General features: G+C 37.3%; 1 protein-coding gene across 2 annotated transcripts in view; it reads right to left on the bottom strand.

Moving 5' to 3' along the window:
- The window catches only part of LOC136874328 (spaetzle-processing enzyme), a 125,987-nt gene that overhangs the window by 6,267 nt on the left and 99,694 nt on the right, over positions 1-20,026 (bottom strand). For both annotated transcript variants that reach the window (XM_068227716.1, XM_068227717.1), the window contains 2 exons: positions 16,576-16,754; positions 1,379-1,480 (listed from right to left, as the gene is read on the bottom strand). In XM_068227716.1, coding sequence (XP_068083817.1) covers positions 1,379-1,480; positions 16,576-16,754 — 281 coding nt within the window. The remainder of the gene's footprint in view (positions 1-1,378; positions 1,481-16,575; positions 16,755-20,026) is intronic.

Consider the following 20,026-nt stretch of genomic DNA (forward strand, 5'->3'; position numbering starts at 1 on the left):
TGCCTTTCCTTTCTTCATGCTCTTGAGCACATTTTCAACCTCAAGCCATGTAACTGGTGGTTCAGTTGTTGTTGCTCGATTTGGCTCTCCTCTATCCGTTGTTATGTTTTCTGTATCTCCATTCAGCAACTTTTCGAAATAGATCTTGAGTTCCCATTTAATTTCTCCCTCTTCTTGTGCCAGAGTTTCATCATCAAGTTCTAGTGCATATATGGTCTCTTGATCCCTTCGCTTGTTTTTCACTACTCTGTAAAGCAATTTCATATTTCCTCTGCTGTCCTCTTCCAGTTTGTCTGCAAACTCATTTAATTTCCTCTGTTTTTCTTCCCTTAAATTTACTTTACATTAAGTTTCTTGTTCCTGTATACTCCTTGGAGTGTATTTCTTGTTCATTGCGTTCCTGTCCCTGTTTTTGTTTTCCCTTGCCAATGCTTTCTTTATTTGGTTACTTTCTTTCACCGCTGTTTTCACTCTATCGTTCCACCATGGTGTCTCCTTTTTTCTTTTGATGGAACTTGTAACTCCACATAGGTTTTTGGCTTCTCCCACGAAGGTGTCTTTGAAAGCTTTCCACTCTTCATTAACATTGGTTACTTCACCCTTTGGCAGAGTCTGTTGAATCCTTAGTTTCTATTTTTCCTTTATTTCGATCTTGCAACTTCCAAGTTTTAACCCTCGTTTTTTTCATAATAATTTTCTGCGTTTCATGTCACAGTGAGAGTGGACCTTAAGGTAGTTGGACTAAATCAAGAACAGTATAATAAGTAGAAACCTAGACTGGAACACCGCTGAGGAGCAGCAATGGTGTATGGATGGAGAAATATGGAAAGGTGCCTTTTAACATCCCGTCCTGGCAATTGATGATGATGATGATGATGATGATGATGATGTCATTGACAAGGTTTGGTGAAAGTTGGTTCACAGATATTTAATTCATCAATCCACAAACATGTAATGCCATATATCATTAAATCGTTAAAACATTATTATCTTTGAAATTAACTTTCAGCCTGTTAGGTTGTGTTCCGTACATATAGTACATATTGAAGAGATATTAAGTACAGAACAAAAATGGTCAACCATGCCCACAACCTCCTGAATTCACGTTGGTTGCTCTACCAATTGGTAGATGTCTTCCTCTTTTCACTTTGTTCAAAAGTGTTATTTTTTTTCCTAGTTTCTTTTCCCCGATGGAAAATTGGGAGGTTGTGGCTTTGGATTGCACTGGTGTCCGGTTGTCCATTTATGTTCTGTACTTAACATCTCTTCAATGCATACTATATGTATGGAACATGACCAAACAGGTTGAAAGTTTATTTCAATTACAATGTGGCCGTGAAAATTCAATATTCAATATTATCCTTACTTCCTGTCTTACCTTGACCATTATAATAACCCCAGCCAATGGCAATCACCCTCTTATTAATAAGATCTTCGTTCATCATTTCAGGATTAGGCAGGCATAGAGGCTTGATGAAAGCTGAAAAATAAAAGTATAAGTATATTTATTAACAGGATCTGTATAAGTCAGGAAACCTGCATATAAATAAAAGAATCAAAATAATCATTCATTTACAAAGTGGTTTATGAGTAAGAGAACTGCTTCTGGGAGCTAGAGGGACCATCCGCAGAAATTTTGTCGAATGGCAGCTATCATACAGGCTGGACGGAAATATTCAAGACAACATTTTTACAATGATTATACAATTCTCAGTGGCAATAATGTGGAACCATTTGTATGAAAACATAGTACTTAATTTCCTCCTGGCAGCATAAACAAAGAAAACTTCATATTCTTAAGTATCGGTACATTAATAATTCTTTTATGAAACCAACAATTCAATTATTTTTTCAAAGAACTCGTGAGCTATTCTGTGTTCTATTCAGGTTTCTTCTTCTTGTACTCATCTTTATTGAATCTTTCAACTTCATTTTAGGTCATTCCCTTGCTCTCTTTTCCTCAGACTTCATCTCCATCATCTGTATTGGTGTTCTTACCTCCTCCATCCTCTTTACATGAGACTGATAGACTTATTACTGCAATAAAAGGGAGGTTTCCAGTGCCAAAGCTATGTCTCAGTGGCGTTTTATATTGGTACGATGTTCATTATCATTATATAGATGCTGTATACTCCGCTCTTGACTGGTTATGCTGTAATGGAGATGTCCTTTTTGCCGATGCTAATAGTTGGCTTAGAGGCAAGATGGGCTACACCTTAACAGAAAAGGAATCTCTAAGTTTGGCAAACTTCTCAATAGAATACCTAGAATAATGCTCTTGGGAAACTAATTTAAAAAATGAGGGGGTGGGGGGCTGCAAATTCTAATGGCCAAAACTTACGTGATAGAGTAAATGATTTAGAAAGTATAACCTATATCAGCAATGAAATACAACATGTAGATAAAGAATCATTTCACAGAGGTCAGATACACAGTACTAAGAAAGCACCAAAAAGGTTAGATGAAAACTTTAGGGGATACTACCAAAATGTAAATGGACTTTGAAGCAAACTAACTGAACTTAGAATTTCTTCATATTTAGCTGACTAAGACTTTATGATATTTGTACCGGGAGGTACACCCCAACGCCGCGCATTTAAATCTTGCACCTAAAAGTACTCCTCTGGTGGAGAAACAGAGAAATTGAAACTAGACCAACGTATAAATTTACTCAGAAGATGTCACCACAGAAATCTAATGTAATTTTGTTATTGCGAAGTTTCCTGAACAAACTGTATTTCTACTTGTTTTCTTTGCCATTCATCAAGAAGTTTGGACTTTCTTCCATATATGTCACTACATAAAACTATGATCATGCACCCTGGTGTGAAGTGAAAGAAGTTTTGATTTAAAGAAGTTTTGGATTCATAAGTTTTTTTACTAATCGATGTTCATTTACTTTTGGGTTAGCAATATTTATCTTTTCTTTCCGCCAGTTTTGAATCTAGCCAATCCGTAATTTCTGTAACTAATTTTCTACCAATCACAGTCTTCATCATCGATTTTGAGTGTAACTTTTAAATTGACCAATAAATTGAGAGGATGTGGCTAGTTAATCTTGAATGCTCTCGAACTTTCCCTAAGAGTTTATAAACTGCGTATTTTCTTGTCTCTTGGCCAATTGATCGTCATCTGACCTAGTGTCTGTGTCAAGCAGGAGGCGGGCGGCGCCTCTTTCATCAGGCAGCAGTACTCCAACAAGGTAATGGCCACATAACATCTTTATTTCTTGCTAGCTGCGCAGTTTAACCTGAGGGAAAGGTCCAAATCATTAACTATGTAACCTAGTTTTCCTAAAAATGTAACTTTCAGCTGGCTAATGTAAAACTTCATAAAATCTTTAACTGGAAATCGGGGATAGAGAGTGATGGACCCTCTCGAGCTCACCTTCATATTGTTTGAGGTGACTACGTTTGGTAACTGGTTTTCTTCCTTTCCGTAATGTTCTAATCTATTCTTATAAGAGTCACCTCCATAGTTTTGGAATAGCCCCTGTTTCATTGGCCTAGTGCCCTTTAGGTTTTAAGTGTTCATATCTAGGAGTGTAAGGTATTCGCCTCCATTTTGTGTTTGGGCCATTTATTTAACTGTTTTTCCTTTTACATGAAGGCCCAGTAGGTTGGGTATTAAATACCCCTGTATAATCATTTTCCTATTGTAAGTTGTGCCTTCAGAAGCCAGAATTTGTAAGTTGAGGTTGCCTTGAATAGGCTTGGAAAACTGAGAGCCTGTTAGCTCTTTTTCAAAGTAAGATTACTGTTTGCCTCTTGAAGGCTAGATGTTGTATTTTGGGAGCAAGTGCTCTATGAACTTAGGGGATTTCTGCCCTTTGAACAAATTTATGTTCGTCTGTAAAATTTGAGCTGGGAGCTCAAAAATTGTAAACTAGGGGCTTGTAGCCCAAGAGTGTTAAAGTTCTGAAACCTTGAATACCTGTCATTGCTCCTAAGCACTTGAACAACTTACTACCACTAAGAGTGACTTTTATTCCTAATTTATTAAGCTATTATAAGCTACTTTTGCCATCTCCAGAGTAAGGCACCATATTTTACCAAATTTTATTTCAGCGCAGCAATTTTATGTTTTATTTTTAAACTTCTAACTAACCACTTGTTACCACATTTTAAAAAACAAGACATTCGCAAAAATCTATACAAATTGTACCTCTTACTTAAGTATAAAAACAATCAGGATTCTGATCTATCTTTCTTTTAGATTTGAGATTTTTAGGCTGATGATGCCCTCAACATGGGTGAAACATGTCCCTGTATGTAATATCTTAAGAACTATATCTTAAATTTAAATAAAAAACACTTATGTATTGAACAGGTGGAATTTTTAATCTAATATTATTATTTGATTTTAATGTAAAAACGTCGTAAAAACTTTAACTGTAAATTGGGGACAGAGAGTGATGTACCCTCTCGAGCTCCCCTTCATCTTGGTTTGAGGTGCCAAATTTTTGTAACCTTTCATTTCTGCAATGTATTAAAGTTATTTCCATGCGAGCAACCTCAGTAGTTTGGGAATAGCCCCTGTTTCGTCGGCCAAGGGCCCTATAGGTTTTAAAGTTTCTTTTTGGAGCTCAGTCTTCGACTCCATTCAAATTGTACGCGGGCTGTTAATTTAAACTGTTCTTTTTTCACTAAGGCCCTGTAGGTTGGCTACTAGATACCTCTGTGTAATACGATTTCTATATGTAAATAGTGCCTCATAAGGCCAGAGATTATCAGATTTTCATGCAATGTTCCCTTGAGTAGGCTTGAGAAACTGAGAGCCTGTTAGCTCTTTTTCAGTTTTGTATGATTAATGTATGCCTCTGGAAGGCTAGATGTTGTAATGTTGGGAGCAAGTGCTCTTTGAATTAGGGGATTTCTGCCCTTGTGTAAATTTGTGCTCTTTGGTAAATTTGAGCTAGTAGCTCAGGAAATGTAAGGCTAGGGGCTTAAAGCCCAAAGTGTTAAGATTCTATATCTTGGATTTTTCCCAATCTTGTTTAATGTTTGCTACTTGCTACTTGTTGTTAAATTTTGTGTTCTGAAAATATAACCTTCAGTTTATAGTGGATCTTTATCATTCCTTACAACCTTTAAAGGTACAAACCTATTTTCACATTCCTCAACAATAGCTTTAAACCCATCCCCGAGTCTGTTTATATTTTTATTTACTGTTTTCCACCGATCATAGTTACTTTTTAAAAACTCCCTCATGCCTGTTTTATCGACCATATGGTACTGCCTAATAGCCCTAAATTTAATATCTTCCTTTCTGTCACATTTATTTTTAACTACGGTACCACAAAAACAAGCTTAGTGATCACTAATACCATCTATACTTTGGTTTCTCTATAAAGCTCATTTGGTTTTACCAAATTATTAAATTAATTAATTCTATTCCTTTCTTTACAAACTTCTATATTTCAGCACTAACATTTTTATGTCATCCCTACTTGACTTCTAGTTCCCTGTTCCCTTATCACTGCTCCCTACGCCACCCCCTTTCCCTGAATGTACCTCCCTATTAGCCTTCTAAACAAATTTCCTAACTTATATGTACCACTGCAGTTAAAGTGCAGATCCCTATCTCCTACCCACGCATTAGGATCTAGAAATCTCACTCACAGTTTCTCACATACCCACTCCATAGTCTCATTTAAATCCCCAATCAACACAGTATTCCACTGATAACAATCTCTGCTTCCTTAAACTTCACCCATGCTGCATTTACCAGATCCCACACATCCCCAACTATGTTGGTATTAATACCTGCTTGTCTTACGTTGTTAGTATCAATGTGAAACACTACCACCTCTTCCTTTTCCTCTTCCTTCTCTTCTACTTTCCTCAACATCTGCCTTAACCTAATTCCTGGATAACACTCCACCCTGGTTCCCTTTCCTCCACACACTTTCCCCATTTGTCTAATAGTGGAATCCCCCATGATCAGAGCCTCAACCCTACCCACCTCATTTCATCCCCTCTCCTCCTGGTCAGTCCTGTCTTTCCTGACAGCTACAGAAGCTACTTCCTCTTCTCTTTTCTCTATCCCATGACCCTGTTCCACCTGTCTTTTTCTATCCACTACTCCACATTTCCCTTTCCTACCTTTTCCCTTCTCCTACCTCCACACTTCTCAGCAACAATTCCCTGTTCCTCATCTTCCCTTCGTTGTTCTACCTGCAGTGACTCGTACCGATTTCTCACAGACACCTGTCCTGAATTCTTATGCTGAATGGAGCCCTTAGCCTGAAATCTCCTTCCCCTTAAAACATTAGACCACCTGTCTTCCAGAATTCCCCTCCTTTCCTTCCCATCCCTCTTTTACACCTGTACATTGTACATTGTTTGAGGAAGGCCTACTTTCCTTCCTGTCCTCTGAGAGAATCCTAATTATCTCCCTCAAACTCTCCAACTCCTCCCTCATACTCCTTAATGCTTGGCCAAATCCACAGTTCCTACACTTGCACTCCTTAGCCATTCTTTACTGAATAGGCTACTACTACACTACAATACTACTTAGTTGTACAAGTTTGTTTCCTACAACAACCTAACAGGATGAAAATTATAGTTAATTACTGAAAACAGAAAATAATACACAAGAATTACACAATTCGAAACTGCAGTTAAGCCTGCCCTATTTACTACAACAGAATTCTAGTAAGAGAGTTACAACAAATACCACAGATACTTTACTACACAAATATTTCACAGTAATACAATAAACACACTAATTTCTAATACGATACTATAATTTTAAACTACTGTATGTTCAGATACTACAATACACTACAATAATTTAAAACTATGTTCAGATGCATTCTAATTACAACAGGTTATTACTAAGCACAAACAGAAAAGAAAGTTACGATTAAAGTTTGAAATTGGCAAGACTACTCAAAATAATAGAATAAACACTCTAATTTCTAATAAGTTACTACAATACACTACAATAATTTTTAAACTACATTCAGATGTATTCTAATTACAATAGGTTATTACTAAGCACAAATAGAAATGAAAATTCCAATTAGGCCTAATGTTAGAAATTCGCAAGAACTACCATACCACCAACAAAGTTAAATGCTTAAACAGATTAATATTAATACTACTGTATTCTAGTATGCTGTAATAGAAATGAAACCTGCTGTTTGCACAAAGATACCGTATCTACAATACAATTTTCAACTGAAATGTGGTTGTGTGATTATAACAGATGGTGGATTAATATTATTTTCCCTACTCCGTGGGACGGAGAATAAAAGTGTCCTTAAATGCTGAAAAATATGAGGTTGTTTACAATAATTTTTCAAAAATATTTCTGTCAAAACTACGCCAGGGACTTGAATTGCAATTATTGGGATATAGGAACTTGATTATTAGCTAACCGTTCATAAATACTTAAAGATCAAGAATGTGAGATGTAAATTATGGATACTTTAACTGCCTACTTAGAACTACAAATGATCAAAATACAAGAACCAGCTGATTTTTATTTATATTCACTTGATACACTACACCCTTTGTTCATAACTGTAGCCAACAATGCCAATATTTGAATACGAAGAGTGACAATAGTCAATAACAATAGGACTGTTAATTATTTTGCCAGTGAAATACTATATGTTCTGTTGAAATCCTTTCTTTAAACAAAATTTACAACTGTATCAAGTTATTTAAAGAAGTTATTACCTTCGTGATAGGTGGAACACTTGAACTGCTATTTGAAATACCCTGTCAATTGCCTGCACTAATATAACCACTGCCAAAGTTATTACCATTTTTAATATCCCATCTTTGTAAGTGTTACCGTATTTTGTGGATCACAGAGAAGTGAAAGAAGGTGCTGGCTTGAATGGGTCTATCTACGACAGTGAAAGATAAATTTAAAACTTTAAAACTAAAGGTTATATTTCTTTTCAGATATAAAATTTTAACAAAACAAAACAGTTCGCTTGGCGACAGAACAAGATTTCAGGTAGAGGGCTAGTTTGGTACAAGATAGAAAAAAACAACAACAGAAAAACCAAGAAATGGTTAGTTACAATTTGAGCTTCAAGCTCCCAATTTACAAAAGTCCCAACATCGCAACTCTTGCATTTAGTTAGATAGGCAAGGAGACAAATCTCCTAATTTCTTTTACAGGATGTTTAAATCACAATTTTCAAGAGCACCTTTTGCTCCAAAGGTTACAAGTTACAGCCTTCCAAAGGCACCATTCAGTATTCACAAACAATATCTTTTACATTACAAGAAAGAGCCTCTATTTTCTATAATACTACCAAGGAGATTGCACTCCAAAACCCTTACAGCCTTCTCAAGGCAACCTTTAACTTTAACATTTGGGATTAGAGTGTCTTTGCTCAATAAAACTTATACTTTCAGGCCTCTCTAGACATGACCTACAATTTGCAAGGCCGTATCAGTTGTCTTTTAAGTTTACATGGAAGAAATAATACAGGGGTATCGAGTACCCATTCTATCGGGCCTTGGTGGAAAGCAACAGGTTCAATTACTGGCCCAAAAATCAATAATATATGGAGGCGGAAACTTGCGCTCCTTGAAATCAAAGATTAAAACCCTACTTGGGCTTGTGGCCCGACAATACAGAGGCTAATCCGAAACTACTGAGGTGACTAGATGGACAAGGTAAGTTACAATTTACAATAGTGAAAACAGTTACAAAATCGTAGTCACCTCCAAATTAAATGGAAGGGGAGTTCAAGAGGGTAACACACTCTCTACCCCCAGATTTCAGTTAAGTACTCTTGATTTACTTGAACTTTTACATGAGAAAAAAATAAACGTTTACATTTTAGGAAATTTACAGTTACATTATTAAAGATAGGAAACCTTCCCCTCGAGTTAGCTTGCAAAGATAACTACTGAGTTAGAAAAATGGTGGCCATTACCTTAGCTGATGTTCTGCTTGCTGATAGATGAGGCCTCCGCCTCCTCTCTTAACACACACTCTCAATAACAAGATGATCAATAAGACAAGTTAGCTCGTAAAGGCGTCAGATTTTATACCCGAGAGGAAGGTTCAAGAAGGCCCTGGAATAAGTCCAGACACACCCTCTACTTTTTATTGGACAACCAAGAAGTTACAAGAAGCATGTGATTGGCTGAAAATTAAATACACAAAATTTCTGATTGACCAGACTCCAAAGCTGGTGGGATGAGTTAAAAGTGTGGCAAACTTTGAAATATCAAAAACAAGGAATACTCGATTCAGTTTAGAAAACCTATGAATACAAAAAAAGCTTTAAATTTTTAGTAGTTCCATTTTACACCAGAGTGCATGACATCAGTTTTTTTTTTTTTTTTTTTTTTTTTTTTTTTTTTTTTTTTTTTTTTTTTTTTTTTTGCAGAGACATCTATGGAGAAAAGTCCAAATTTCTTGAAACAGTTGTTGCAAGCTTTATGTGTTAGATAGCATTCTTCAAGGTGCTTCATTTAAATGCACGGGATTGAGGTGTACCTCCCGGTACAGTAAGTATTTTTTCAACAAACCTACTGATATTTTAATAATAATATTAAAAAGAAAGAGATATTTCATCTTTCACACAGTGCTAAATTATAAATCTAGCGAACGCCTATGGAACTACTCAGTATGAAAAATGTAAATAAATGCCGCTAATTGCAGATTACTACAAACAAACACTAAACACCAATATTTGTGGAACTAAATGTAAAAAAAACACACACATGCACACATACACACACACACACACGTGCACACACAATATTTGCTAAATTTCTACAACTATTAACTACTTTCGTGATTCGATCTATCCATCTCACCTTCAACATTCTTCAGTAACACCACATTTCAAAAGCTTTTATTCTCTTTCTTTCTGAGCTAGTTATTGTCCATGTTTCACATCCATACAATGCCACGCTCCACACGAAAATCATCAAAAACATCTTTCTAATTCCTATATCAATGTTTGAAGTGAACAAATTTCTTTTCTTAAGAAAGCTCTTCCTTGCTTGAGTTAGTCTGCATCTTATGTCCTCCTTATTTCTGTCATTGTCAATTATTTTACTACCCAAGTAACAATATTCATCAACTTCCTTTAAGACTTCATTTCCTAATCTAATATTTCCTGCAGCACCTGTCTTCTTTCGACTGCACTCCATTACTTTTGTTTTGGACTTATTTATTTTCACCTTGTACTCCTTACCCAAGACTTTGTCCATACCATTCAGCAGCTTCTCAAGATCTTTTGCAGTCTCAGATAAAATAACAATATCATCAGCAAATCTCAAGTTTTTGATTTCCTCTCCTTGGATTATGATTCTCTTTCCAAATTCCTCTTTGATTTCCTTTACTGCCTGTTCTATGTAAACATTGAAAAGGAGGGGGACAAACTACAGCCTTGCCTCACTCCTTTCTGGATTGCTGCTTCTTTTTCAAAGCCCTCCTTTCTTATCACTGCAGACTGATTTCTATACAGATTGTAGATAATTCTTCGTTCTCGGTATCTGATCCCAATCACCTTCAGAATCTTAAATAGCTTGGTCCAATCAACATTATCAAATGCCTTTTCTAGATCTATGAATGCCGTGTACATGGGCTTGTCCTTCTTGATTCGATCCTCTAAGATAAGACATAAAGTCAGGGTTGCTTCACATGTTCCTACATTTCTTCTGAAGCCAAATTGATCTTCTCCCAACTCAGCTTCAACTTGTTTTTCCATCCTTCTGTAAATAATACATGTTAAAATTTTGCAGGCATGAGATACTAAACTAATGGTGCGATTATTTTTCACACCTGTCCGCACCGGTTTTCTTGGGAATAGGTATAACAACATTCTGCCGAAAATCGGATGGGACTTCTCCTGTCTCATACATCTTACACACTAAGTGGAATAATCTTGCCATGCTGCTTTCTTCTAAGCCAGTCAGTAATTCAGAGGGAATGTCATCAATTTCAGATGCCTTGTTCCTATTTAGGTCTCTCACAGCTCTGTCAAACTCTGACCTCAAAATTGGGTCTCCCATTTCATCAGCATTAACAGCCTCTTTTTGTTCCAGAACCAAATTATCTACATCTTTACCTTGATACAACTGTTGGATATGTTTTTGCCATCTTTCTGCTTTGTCTTCTTTCCCTACAAGGGTCTTTCCATCTGAGCTCTTAATATTCATACACCTAGATTTCCTTTCTCCAAAGGTTTCCTTGATTTTCCTGTATGCAGCATCTACCTTTCCCAGGACCATACAACCTTCAACTTCCTTGCACTTCTCCTTCAGCCATTCTTCCTTAGCTACCTTGCACTTTCTATTCACTTGATTCTTTAATCACCTGTATTCTTTTCTGCCCTCTTCATTTTTAACATTCTTGTACTTTTGTCGTTCATCAGTCAGGTCTAGTATCTCCTGAGTTATCCACTGATTCTTAGTTGATCTTTTCTTCCTCCCTAACATTTCTTCAGTAGCCCTACTGACTTCATTTTTCGTTACTATCCACTCTTCCTCTATTGTGTTTCCTTCAGCCTTTTCATTCAGCCCTTGTACAACATGTTCCTTGAAATGATCCCTCACACTCTTTTCTTTTCACCCATCTTTTTGCATTCTTTACTTTCTTCACTTTCTTCAACTTCAGATGGCATTTCATGATCAACAAGTTGTAGTCAGAGTCCACGTCTGCTCCTGGGAAAGTTTTGCAATCCAACACCTGGTTTCTGAATCTCTGTCGAATCATAATGAAGTCTATTTGATACCTTCCTGTGTCCCCAGGTCTCGTCCACGTATACAGCCATCGTTTGTGGTGTTTGAACCAAGTATTGGCAAGGACTAAATTATGATCTGTGCAGAATTCAACCAGCTGACTTCCTCTTTCATTCCTTTGTCCCAATCCGAATTCTCCTACTGTATTACCTTCTCTTCCTTGGCCTACCACTGCATTCCAGTCTCCCATCACAATTAGATTCTCGTCACCTTTTACATATTGTATTAAATCTTCTATCTCTTCATATTGTACCAGTAAAAGAGCCCGACTTTAAGATTTTAATTTTAACGTAAGCATGAAATAGTTCTCAGGGCGAAACTGGATGGACACTAGCTAGGGCTTGGTACAGGAGGCAGGGTCCTATCTACAAGAAAAATTTTAATCAGATTGAATAAGAGTTTATTCATGAAATGCATATCAAATTGCACATCACCTCATTGTAGGTAGGGGTTTTCTTCAACATCGTCCTTTTAATGGTCCTGGTCTCCAGCTCACTGAGCCGAACAGGCTGGAACACGTTTCGGAAGATGCTAAATACTCCGTTAAGATGAGGCCGGAACACCCAGGTTGTTACAAGTAACTATTCTCATTTTGGTTCCGTATTGAAGTTGACGTATGTCTCAAGTATTATTACAATATTATAAGTCCACCTGTTCAATACAATATTGTATTGTAGGTTGGTCGTGTATGAGTAAGTCTCGAACTTCCGATGTTCTGGATGATATCCGATGGTCTCTGACGATGTTGCAGGTAATCACTCATCACCTAAGTCCAATGTGGCTGATGGACTCAATGTCCACAAAGACATCGAAAATGTGTTCTTTCGTCACTCGCAGAATTTACAAGTCAAAGTTCATAAAGACCTTGAATAATTGGTTTCTCACCACTGGCAAAATCACAAGTCAATGTCCATAAAGACTTTAAAGAATTCGTTCCTTAACACTCATGAAAACGACAAGTCCATGTTCACAAAGGCTTTGAATAATTTCAGAGTTCACCACTGGTAAAAATTACGTCACTGTCCATAAAAGACTTTAAAGAATTCGCGAAAATGACAAGTCCATGTTCATATAGACTTTGAATAATTTTAGAGTTCATCACTGGCAGAAATTGCAAGTCAATGTTCGTAAAGACTTTGAATAATTTCAGAGTTCATCACTGGCGAAAATTACAAGTCAATGTCTGTAAGGACTTTGAATAATTTTAGAGTTCATCACTGGCAAAAATTACAAATAAATTGTTCCTTAACACTCGCAAATATTACAAGTCAATGTTCATAAAGACTTTGAATAAATTGTCCCTAAACACTCGCAAATATTACAAGTCCATGTTCTTAAAGACTTTGAATAATTTTAGAGTTCATCACTGGCGAAAATTACAAGTCAATGTTCATAAAGACTTTTAATAGCTGCCTCTGTGGATCCGTGGTAGAGTGTCGGCTTCCGGATCCCAAGATAGCGGGTTCAAACCCGGCAGAGGTAGTCGGATTTTTGAAGGGCGGAAAAAAGTCCATTCGACACTCCATGTCGTACGATGTCGGCATGTAAAAGATCTCTGGTGATACATTTGGTATTTACCCGACAAAATTAATTAAATCTCAGCCATAGACACCCAAGAGAGATCTCGTTTACTCTGTCTGACATCTAACGGACCTAGAGTAAAACAGAACGTCAAAATTGACGAGCAGACAGCCAGATGGCGTCAAATCGGAATGTCTGCACACGGTAGCTGAGGCCATACGATTATTATTATTAAGACTTTGAATAATTTTAGAGTTCATCACTGGCGAAAATTGCAAGTCACTGTCTGTAAAGACTTTGAATAAATTGTTCCTTAACACTCGCAATTATTACAAGTCCATGTTCATAAAGACTTTGAATAATTTTAGAGTTCATCACTGGCAGAAAGTGCAAGTCAATGTCCACAAAGACTTAGAATAATTTGTTCCTTAACACTCATGGATATTACAAGTCCATGTTCAGAAAGACTTTGAATAATTTTAGAGTTCACGCACGCACAATTGATAAGTCCCATATGGCCGTGATGGTTTAAGTTCTGCATGAAGACTGTAACTACTTGAAGATAGCCTCTGATGACTACGGCAGCGTGTAGAGCCAGGCTGAATACTCAGCTGTGACTGACTGATCAGGCTAAAGTGAGCCCTCCTTATATTCGGTTTGGGGGCTTCTACGTCATCATATAGCGTGATCCCTTGAAGCTGGTTATCCCATGAATCCCTCGACGGATTTACTTGAGATTCGCGCTTTGCGACGTTTATGTGATTCCCTTCAAAATGACATGTCGCTCAAGTCGCTACCATAATTATTAGAGGAGTTTTAAAATTTTCTTAATCGAATGTTCGTGAAGGTGTGACGCTTGAATGCAGAACATACCAGGTCAGGCGGGTGATCTATCTTGCCCCTGCCGCCACGTCACACACACAGCTGTCCTCGACTCGCTCGCTCGTTCCACCGAATGTAAACAAACCAGGCTTGTTCGGAATATTACGCGTGATGATTAAATGCAATTAACTATCAAAAAATACACATGCACAGGCCGTAACCGGTACAATGTATTCTTTCGATTTCCTCATCATCTGCTGAACTAGTAGGCATATAGACCTGCACTATTGTGATGGGCATTGGTTTGGTGTCTATCTTGATGACAATAATTCTTTCACTATGCTGGTCGTAGTAGCTTACCCGCTGCCCTATTTTCATATTCATTATTAAACCAACTCCTGCATTACCCCTGTTTGATTTTGTGTTGATAATTCGGTAGTAGCCTGACCAGAAATCCTGTTCTTCCTGCCAACGTACTTCATTTATACCAACTACATCTAACTTTAGTCTATCCATCTCTCTTTTCAGATTCTCTAACCTACCACAACGATTCAAACTTCTAACATTCCACGCTCTGACTCGCAGAATGTCAGTATCTATCTTCCTGATGATCGCCCACGCTCGTGTATTCCCCACCCGGAGATCCGAATGGGGGACTAGTTTACCTCCGGAATATTTTACTTGGGAGTAAGCCATCATCAGTACATCATTCATACAGAGAGAGCTGCATGTCCTCGGGAGTTAGTTATGGCTGTAGTTTCCCGTTGCTTTCAACCGTGTAGCAGTATCAACACAGCTAAGCCCTGTTGAGTGTTATTACAAGGCCATATCAGTCAATCATCTAGACTGCCGCCCTTGCAACTTCCGAAAGGCTGCTACCCCCCTTTCGATGAACCATTCCTTAGTCTGGTCTCTCAACAGATACCCATCCGGTATGGTTGCACCTGCGGTTCGGCTATCTGCTTCTTTGGAACACGCAAGCCTCCCCACCACGGCAAGGTCACATGGTTCACAGGGGAGGTTCAGACATATACATTTCACAAACAAATAATTACAATGTGCCTCATGAATTGCACAAAACCACATGTAATATATTCTGAAATTCCGTACGCATGGAGAAACAAATAGAGGTGTTCTCGTCATGGAGGAATATTAACGTAAGAAACATAGTGCGCGGCTAATAATAGCATTGTCTCACGGCAGTTTGAGGTGAGTCCTACATACAATTACTTCATCATTATGCCGAATAGAGCCACAACACACTCAACATTGGATCATTAACCGTGCTTTCATATATTTACAGGTTCCGCATTGAACCAGGAAAAATTGGTTTCACAAACATCATAAGAAGCCACTTTAATGTTTCCACCTCACAGGCCTAGGACATAGAATATTTTATCCAGAAAATTCCATATGACTAACCTTCACGTTTTTCAAGATGGTTCTGCAGTATACACACTGTAGTGAAATGGAACACAACATTTTATCAATCGCACAACAAATTTAAGGACTCCACAACTGCTTGTTCATAAGGATATCATTTAACCAATGAACTTTTATTATATGACTGACTTGCAAGTCTTTTACTTGTCATAATAGTTTTTAATGAGTCAAGGTTTTAATTATAGATTTAATGGGTTTTCATACCAAACATTTTAAGACATGTCATGAATTTTAAGGTTGCCTGTTTTTCGAAAACAGCTGAAGATGACGCAAGTACGTGTTGAAACTAGTCCTGTGAATTTAACATGTTGTAATTGAATAACAGCATTAAAATTGTAATGAATAGGTGGAAATATAAAGTTTATTTATTGTAATGGAGGAATATGTTGTGAAGCAATCAGCTGTTTACCACTATTTTCTAGAGAAACAACACAAGCAATCGACTTATTGTTTTACTTAAAGAAACACAAATAATGCAGCCTCAGTCAACAATGCACATGAAGCCTAACTTTTGTAGTTTCTGCAGAAAAAGGTTCATTGATCATTGTAGAAAACTAACATACTCTTCCCTCATTTGGGAGGAAAATGGACTTGCATTGTTTCTCAAAATACTGATTCAAATATTACAAAGCAATAGTGTTCTAGGACTGAAGGAGTTGGCCGTACAGTTAGGGACTCGCAGCTGTGAACTTGTATTTGGAAGGTAATGGATTCGAACCCCACTGTCGGCAGACCTGAAGATGGTTTTCTGTGGTTTCCCATTTTCACTCCAGGCAAATTCTGGGGCTGTATCTTAATTAAGGCCCACTTCTAGCCCTTTCCTATCCTGTTGTTGCCATAAAATCTATCTGTGTTGGTGTGACGTAAAGCCAATTAGTGTAGTGTTCTAGGGTTGATAAGTTGAATATTATAAAATATGTGGCTTTATCTTACCTAGAATATTTCAGTTTAAAGTTTTCCATACTTAATTATGATGAATACCTTGTAATTGCTCTTCTTTTGGAAGAGCTGGACACTTGCAGTATGCTAAATAAGTTACAAGCGGGACAAGTCTTACCAGTTGGTTCAACATTTCTTTTCAGCATTAGCAAGAGGATTTCTTCCTTTTCATCATCAATTGATGCAGAATTTTCCACCTCCACCTCTTGGAACTTGTCTGCGATGAAAACACCATTATGAACTCGCTGTTGGTCTGGATTTGAATGCCAGTTGTGCTCTCCTAAGCGAACTTTTTTTCTGAAATGTTATTTTACAATATTAATAGTTCACTCAAAGTGTCAAGGAATTCAAAGACTTAAGTAACTCTGACAAAAGTATCAGCTACAACTAGGGTTGCCAGGTGTTCTGTATTATATGGGATTTCCCATACTTGAGCGTCTGAAGCACTGTCCCATTTTAATAGCATACGGGATGCCCTTTACCCCTTATTTAAACAACTCACTTCTGCCATGGTTAAAATGATCAATTTACAGCATTTGCTGATCCTGCATTTCATTTCATTATTTAACAATTCTGCACTTTGATTGAACCGTGTAGTAGGCGAGGGGACCGCTGGCACTGAGCCCAAGTACGGGACTTGCTGGAGCGAGACACAGAGGCATCTGGTTTATGTCAACACAACATTTAACAAAACCCTGCATTTTTTCATTTTCATATTCTTTTAGCAGAAATTGTTAATGCTGGCAGTTTGTGTTGTGCTGTGGTAAAAGGAATAGATGTTCAGCAATTCTGATAAAGTCAGAAATTCAGGTTTCACATAATTTTGATCCTAATTGTCAGAAATGTCATGACTTCATTAAAGGGAGATTCTGTATTGTTGGAAAAGGCTAGAAGTAAAGAAAATTATGGATTTTAAACATTTTATGTAGAAAATGAAACAGAAAAATACTGTAATAAAATTTGTACGTACAATGTAATTATAGTGCAGAAAATTATATCTTAGTGTTTTCCTGAGCAAATGTCGTTATAGGTTATAAATTTCATATTAATCTGTATTGAAGAGCAATATAGTATAAAATGAAAGCTAAAGATTTTCACCTATTCAACACTATTTGTTGTAACCTGAAAAAAAGTTACATATATTTGTTGAAACTAATTTCAGTCTTACTAGAGACCAGCATCAGTCAAAATCAGTTAAGACAAGACATGAATATAGATAAAATTTATGAAGAAAGCATGAAATTCAGTGCAAGACAACTAAAGATTTGAAAACCACTCATCACAATCACATGTCCTGTGCAAGCTCTCACCCTTCCTCCAATTTGAAGAATGCACCTTCACACTTGGTGGGAGACTCTATTGCTCTAGGTGGGTTTACGTGCTCACTGCACGCTCAGAACTGACAAGTGTGATGAGACACAGTCGACGGTCATACTAGAGACACTGCGAAACACATATGCATAAGGCTTCATCGGCTTCTCACTGTGGTTTTAATTACGCGACCGATCAGAGGTTTAAAAAATAGCCATCATAGATCTTCCTTTCAAATAACGAAAACCCAAATTCACACTAATAAGATTTGGCTCAGAGAAGAAATCAAGTTCCTGTATAAGAAGAAATCTTCCCTTAATAATAAGCTCTACGAAACTCACCCTGAATCTACCAAGTTACTATCTCAGTCCCAACGGGATCTTTTCAATCACACATTGAATGTAAATTGCAAATCACTTTATCCCGCAAACAACAAGTTTTAGAGAAAAAGTTACTCAATCTGAAAAACTCTAAACACGCTTCTAACTCTAACACAGCACATCCATCTACCACTAACAATCTTACCAATTTCCATCCTCTGATCACTAACTTATCTAATGTTGCATTTGACGATATTGAAACTTCTATGATGAGCAGAGGTCCAAAGCAGAATTGGCCTAAACCTAACATAATTGGCAACACTACAGTAGAAACTGAATTAGCCAAGATGAAGTTAGATATATAGCAAAAAAGTAATAATAAAACCTCCCTAAACCATTACATAAAGATATTCCCATTAATCTTAATTATAAACACATTAACCTATCATTGATCGAGCCTTCCGGATGGACACAGATGGTTGAGGGTGAGGGTGAGCGCGGCACTCACCTATCTCACATGGTGAGGTTTTCTTAACTTTTTTCTCTGTTATTTGTGTTTGGGTTTTTTGTTTTTTATTGCTATATTTTTCAGTCACAGATAGTCTTTCAGATCATTTTATAAGGCTCTTATGGTCATGTGTGCCTTTGCGAGATCTAGACCCAAGGTTTTTGGGAATTTTCTTCTCGATAGCTTTCCTCCAGTATTGCAATTCAGAATGATACATGAATTTATTCCACCAGTTTTAGGAAGAGAATTTTCTAAGAGGCCACCGAATTGAAATTCATGCCAACAACGACATTCAGTCCATCTTTGATAGGGTTACAGAAAATCACAACAGTAGGATTTTTTAGTTCTCCAGAAGCTTCACCAGTTCTTATCAGAATCATGCATCGTCGATAAAAGGATGACGTTGCAATATTTCTTAAGAGCTTAAGACACGACCATTGCATTTTTGCCATATCAAAAGGGACTACAGAAAGGAGGCCTTCGTCTAGTGTTTACAGTTTCTAAAGATGCCCCTTTGTTTTCATCAAGTCACTACGATTGTAAAATTCTTTTGAGTTGCCAACTCATTTGCAGTGGGCACGGGGGAGAACCAATTGTCCATTTCCACGCTCCGACCAAAGACTTGAATTGGTAAAGTCATTCTCTTCACACTTGGTGTTTTATCCAAATGAGAAGGTCCCTCTGGTTGATTTCCAAAATAAACTTCAATACTTTGTGTTTAAAATATTCTTGCATCTACTACAGCAAACATCTTCTAATCATACTATGACAGTATGGGTTTCTTTCATATATTGCCGGAAAGAACACCTTCCACAAAATAGCTCTAAAATGTCTTATTTCTTCAAGAACTGACACTGGAAAAAAGATGTTCCATACTTCAGTAACGATCACAGAATTTCTGGCCTCCCCTGTCACTCCTGCAAAGTGAATTCTGATGCTCCTCCTTGGTCTGCGTCTGCGCTGATTTGGTGCGTGGATTCCCCATTGCATTGCCTTGCCAGGGTAAGTGAAATGAGGCCCAAAACTAACAGCACTTTCTTCCTCTTCACCATCTTCAGAAGGTTGTTCCCTTTCACTGTTGGTCATTATTTACAATCTCATCTACTTCAGAATCATCAGAAGAACTGTTACAGTTCTGAATTATATTCTCTGCATGGTCCACTTCCTCATGAAGCGAATTAACCTTTTGGTCTTCTGCACTCATATTATAAACAATAATTAAAACTGGGTTATTAATCGTAAGAATTCTAAGAATTAGGTAAGCCAAACACAAAATATGGAAAAAGGAAATCAAACAAAATCAGTAAAAATGTATAACATGGATGGTCTAGGGTGGGCGCTCCACTCATTGGTATGTAGTAGTGTATAGTTCAGTGGCACTGAACTCACTAAAGGTCATACAGTTGCATTCTGACTAATCCCCCTCACTC

The sequence above is a fragment of the Anabrus simplex genome, chromosome 5 (genome assembly GCF_040414725.1).
Source record: "Anabrus simplex isolate iqAnaSimp1 chromosome 5, ASM4041472v1, whole genome shotgun sequence".
In the NCBI taxonomy this organism is placed as follows: Eukaryota; Metazoa; Arthropoda; class Insecta; order Orthoptera; family Tettigoniidae; genus Anabrus; species Anabrus simplex.